Consider the following 5,813-nt stretch of genomic DNA (forward strand, 5'->3'; position numbering starts at 1 on the left):
ATCTTCATCACCTGGCCCCTGCCTTAGACTAAGCTAAGACAGGGTCAGGCAACCAGCAGATGCTAATATGAGCACTGAGCCAGGAGTAAGCCCTGAGCACAGCCAGGTGTGGCCTGAAAAACAAACACACAAATAAACAAGAATTCCAGCCATAATACAACTGCAGGAAAACAAAAAAAAATGGTTAATCCAGATGCATAAGCAAAACAAGACAAAACAAAATGCAAGCAGTCATGGTAAAGGTAAGATGGAATTCCTCAAGGAAAATGACAAGAATTCAGGGGCAGGGAGATATCTCAAAGGGCTAGAGCACAGGCTTTGCATGTGGGAAGCTGGGACCACATGGTACTTTGAGCACTCCAACAGCGACCACTCAGAGCACTGAGCTACTGAGCTAGAAACAGAGCACTACCAGTTTTGGCCTCAAATAAAACCAAGACTGGGGCCGGAGCGATAGCACAGCGGGTAGGGCGTTTGCCTTGCACGCGGCCGACCCGGGTTCGATCCCCGGCATCCCATATGGTTCCCCCAAGCACCGCCAGGAGTAATTCCTGAGTGCAAAGCCAGGAGTAACCCCTGAGCATCGCTGGGTGTGACCCAAAAAAGCAAAATAAATAAATAAATAAATAAAACCAAGACTACAGAGAGGCCATCATAAAGTCATAGAACTGGAAGGATGGTCAGGGTCACAAAGAATAGAGAAGATTCTGGGGCCAGAGCGTTAGTACCACAGGTAGAGCATTTACCTTGCAGGTTTGATCTCTGGCATCCCATATAGTCCTCCAAACACTGCCAGGGGTAATTCCTGAGTGCAGAGCCAGAAGAAAGTCCTAAGCATCACCAAGTATGGCTCCCCCAAAAATAACCAACAACAAAAGACCTGAGAATACTAATCATAACAAATAACAATGATTTTGAGTTAGATAAGATCAGGCACATTCGGGGCTGCAGCGATAGCACAGCGGGTAGGGCGTTTGCCTTGCACGCAGCCAACCCGGGTTTGATTCCCAGCATCCCATATGGTCCCCTGAGCACCGCCAGGGGTGATTCCTGAGTGTAGAGCCAGGAGTAACCCCTGTGCATCGCCGGGTGTGACCCAAAAACCAAAAAAAAAAAAATAAAGATCAGGCACATTCAAGCTTGTAAACACTTTTTGAATTAGAAAAACTCGATTAAAGCAGAGAAGCAGGTCCAACTTATCAAAAAAAGAGATACCAGAATACAAGGGGCAGGCCGGAGAGATAGTATAGTGGAGAGAGCATTTGCCTTGCACACGGTCGGCCAGGCTTCGATCCTCGGCATCCCATATGGTCCCACGAGCACAGCCAGGAGTAATTTTTTTTTTTGCTTTTTGGGTCACACCTGGCGATGCACAGGGGTTACTCCTGGCTCTGCACTCAGGAATTACCCCTGGCCGTGCTCAGGGGACCATATGGGATGCTGGGATTTGAACCCGGGTCGGCCGCGTGCAAGGCAAACGCCCTACCCGCTGTGCTATCTCTCCAGCCCCAGGAGTAATTTCTGAGTGCAGAACCAGGAGTAACCCCTGTGCACCACTGGGTGTGGCCCAAAAAGCAAATAAATAAATAAATAAATAAATAAATAAATAAATAAATAAATAAATAAACCTTTTAAAAAAGAATACAAGGGGGGCTGGAGCGATAGTACAGCGGGTAGGGCGTTTGCCTTGCATGCGGCCGACACGGGTTCGATTCCCAGCATCGCATATAGTTCCCTGAGGAGTGTCAGGAGTGATTCCTGAGTGCAGAGCCAGGAGTCAACCCTGAGCATCACCGGGTGTGACCCAAAAAAGCCAAAAACAAAAAAAAAATACAAAGGGTGTTTCAGCACAGAGAGTGAAGATATGAAAAAAATTGCAAAGAGTGCCAGAGAGAAAGCTCAACTGGTTGGAGCACATGCTGGACCTGTAGAGGCCCAGGTCCCTTTTATTTTGTTTAGGCCACACCCGGTGATGCTCAAGGGTTACTTCTGGCTCTGCTGTCAGTAATCACTCCTGGCAGTACTTGGGGGTGGGGGTGCTATATGGGATGCTGGAGATAGAACCCACCCTACCCGCTGTACTACTGCTCTGTCCTCAGGAAGCTCAAGTTCTATCCATGCACCTCATGATCCCCTGAGCACCACTGAGAATAGAGCTGAGATGCTCAGCCCCTGAGAACTGCAGCATGTGTTCCAAAACTATATATATATATATGTATATGTGTGTATATATATATAATTTGCAAACATAGCTGCTGGGTATGAAGAACACAGAGGATGAAACTCAGTCTAACAATTTTAGTAATAAAAAGTTGACTCCATCTTGGGGCCGGAGCGATAGCACAGCGGGTAGGGCGTTTGCCTTGCAAGCATCCGACCCTGGTTCGATCCAAGGCACCCCATAGTGTCCCCCAGGCACCACCAGGAGTAATTCCTGAGTGCAGAGCCAGGAGTAACCCCTGAGCATCACCGGGTATGACCCAAAACACACACACACAAAAAAAATAAGTTGACTCCATCTTGTAGAAGAAAGAAAACGATAAATCGAAGATCAAATTACAATGATGACTCAAAGGAAAGGGGGGAAATCAACATGTAGGAAAAAATGAGAAAACTATAAGAAATATCAAACTCCAGGGGCTGGAGCGATAGCATGGCGGGTGGGGCGTTTGCCTTGTACGTGGCCGACCCGGGTTCGATTCCCAGCATCCCGTATGGCCCCCTGAGCACCACTAGGGGTAATTCCTGAGTGCAGAGCCAGGAATAACCCCTGAGCATCGCCTGGTGTGACCCAAAAAGCAAAAAAGAAAAAAAAGAAATATCACACTCCGACAGAAGGGAAGATTATCAGAACAATGAGGATTACACCCCGCCCCTCCCCACGCGCCGATCCCGCCGCCCCGGCGCGCACACTCGCGAGCCCCGGCGACATGCAAATGAGCCCGGCTCCAGAGCTCAGGCCCAAGTCCCCCACTGCTCAATGGACACCCCCAGCCCAGACCAGTTGCCTTCGCCTTTGCCCCAGGAGGAAGAAAACCCTCTGGCCTTGCCGCCTCCTGTTCGTCGGGGCCGCCGGGGCCGCCCTCCCGGTACTGCTGCCTCCTCGCACTGGACGCTCAAGGCCTCCTTCTCCCGTAAGCGGGGCCAGCCCCCCAAACCAGGGCAGGAGCCCCCGCTGGTGCAGGGGCCCATGGCCCCGGTGGACAGCGGCGGGGGTAGCGACCTGCTGTAAATCGATGATCAGGGTGTGCCCTATACAGTCTCTGAAGGGTCAGTGGCAGGTGGGACCGAGGGCTCGGGTCCCAAGAAGGCGCGGCACTTCTGCCCAGTGTGCCTGCGGACCTTCCCCTACCTCTCTGACCTGGAGCGCCACAGCATCTCGCACTCGGAGCTGAAACCGCACGAGTGCAAGGACTGTGGCAAGACCTTCAAGCGGTCCAGCCACCTGCGGCGGCACTGCAACATCCACGCTGGCCTGCGGCCCTTCCACTGTCTGCTCTGCCCGCGCCGCTTCCGCGAGGCCGGCGAGTTGGCGCACCACCATCGGGTGCACTCGGGGGAGCGGCCCTACCAGTGCCCCGTCTGCCGGCTGCGCTTCACCGAGGCCAACACGCTCCGGCGCCATGCCAAACGCAAGCACCCAGAGGCCATGGAGGCACCCGTGTGTCCCCCGGACCCAGGACCTGAGCTGCCATGGGACGACGAGGGCATCCCGGCCACTGCTGGCGCCGAGGAGGAGGAGGAGGAGGAGGAGGAGGAGGAGGAGGAGGAGGAGGAGGAGGAGGAGGAGCCACAGGAGAGGAAAGAGCTGGCCTGACCCACAAGCTGGCCCCCCTCGCCCCCTACCAGGCCTTGTGCTGGCTGGGCTGCTGCTGGGCCGTGGTTGTGGGGGGCTGGGACTACCTCCTGTCTCATGGCCTTTCGTTTGTGGGAGGGGGTTAAGGGTGAGGGCCTCGGTATTGGGGTCCCATCACTCTCCATCACCCTGCCTAGGACTGACAGGCCCTCGGAGCCAGGGGCCATGGAAATAAACCTCTGCCCACTGGCAAAAAAAAAAAAAAAAAACAATGAGGATTACAGAAGGGGAAGAAAGAAGGGAGCAGAAACCATGTCCAAGGAAATAACTGAGGGACTGGAAAGATAGTAAAGCTATTTACAGGAGGGAGGTAAAGCCTCTCTCTCATTCTCTCTCTCATATATATGTGTATATATATATATGTATATATACATATTTGAGAGAGAATTGAATATATTTAAACATAAGATGATAAAGTCTGGAGCTGGAGCAATAGAACAATTGGTAGGGTGCTTGCCTTTCATGCCCCAGAGCTGGGTTCAATCTCTGGCACCCCATATGGTCTCCAGAGCATTGCCAGGAGTGACCCCTGAGTGTAGAGCCAGGAGTAAGCCTTGAGCAGTGCCAGGTGTGGTCCCAAAACAAAACCAAACATAAGTTGATAAAGTATATCACCACCAGATCTATTTTAAAAATTGGACCAGAGCAATAGTATAGTGGGTAGGGCACTTTCCTTGCAGGTGGCCGACCTAGGTTCGATTCCCCGTATCCCAAATGGTCCCCCAAGCACAATCAGGAGTGATTTCTGAGTACAGATCCAGGAGAACCCACACGATGAGCACAGCCGGTGTGGCCCAAGAACAAAAACCAAAAAACAGCGGAGTGTTTCTTTTGTTTCTTTTCCTTTTTCCCGTTGTGTGTGTATGTGTGGTGTTGCTGGGTAGCAAACCCAGTGCATCACACATGTAAAGCAAGCATGCTATAGCGGAACTATATCCCTAGCCAAGAAAATGTTGAAGAGTTGTTCTATGTGCAAAGAATGTAAGACCTTGAGAAACCTTATTAATAACAATACGGTAGCAGAAACAGAAACAGCAGTGATCTGAGTCACTAGAGTAGAAATGAAACAGAAACCAAAAAAAAAAAAACCAGAAAAACAATGATGCCAAGAGCTGGCTCTTTATGTTTGTTTTTAAATATTTAGCCTAGGATGTGGCTCAGTGGTAAAACACTTTCCTTGCGTGTGTGAGGTCCTGAGTTTAATCCCCAGTGCCGTAAAAAATAAATTGAGAGGTCAGAGAGACAATATAGCGAGTAGGGCGCTTGCCTTGCCTGCTGCCAGCTTAGATTTGATCTCCCACACCCGTATGGTTCCTCAAGCCATGCCAAGAGTGATTCCCGAGCACAGAAAATCCCTGAGCACCGCCAGGTATGGCCTAGCCCTGCAAATAATAAATCACTAATATTTATTTGGCCCCATTCCCATGGTTTTGTTGGTGCCCTGATGATGGGGGTGTACACTCACTTGCTTTCGAGGCTTGCTCCCCTTATCTGTGGAATGTACTGGTGTGTGTGGGGAGGGTCCCATACACTTTATTTAATTTTCATTTTCATCTTTCAATGGACTGGAGCGATAGCATAGCGGGTAGACTGTTTGCCTTGCACGCAGCCGACCCAGGTTCAATTCCTCTGTCCCTCTCCAAGAGCCCGGCAAACTACCGAGAGTATCCCGCCCGCACGGCAGAGCTACCTGTGGCATAATTGATCTACCAAAAGCAGTAACAACAAGTCTCACAATGGAGACGTTACTGGTGACCTCTTGAACAAATGGATGAGCAACGGGACGACAGTGCTAGAGTGCAGTGCTACCCTCAACCTGTGCAACAATATCTGGCACATGGTCAATTATAATTTGAACAGAATGAAGATGAACATTCATCTTTCAATATTGTCAACTCCACTTTATTGTAATGCGTATAAATTACTCCCCACCAGACCCCAGGATACTGTTTAGTTT

The 5,813-nt window shown here is 50.6% G+C and overlaps 1 protein-coding gene across 1 annotated transcript; it reads left to right on the top strand.

The window, feature by feature from the left end:
- The first annotated feature begins 2,909 nt into the window (after window positions 1–2,909).
- Window positions 2,910–4,032, top strand: LOC101549810 (zinc finger protein 524-like). Its single transcript, XM_004606411.2, is given in 1 exon segment — window positions 2,910–4,032. A coding segment is annotated over 1 exon segment (837 nt). The 5' UTR covers window positions 2,910–2,980; the 3' UTR covers window positions 3,818–4,032.
- The last annotated feature ends 1,781 nt before the right edge of the window (window positions 4,033–5,813 follow it).

The sequence above is a fragment of the Sorex araneus genome, chromosome X (genome assembly GCF_027595985.1).
Source record: "Sorex araneus isolate mSorAra2 chromosome X, mSorAra2.pri, whole genome shotgun sequence".
Lineage (NCBI taxonomy): Eukaryota > Metazoa > Chordata > Mammalia > Eulipotyphla > Soricidae > Sorex > Sorex araneus.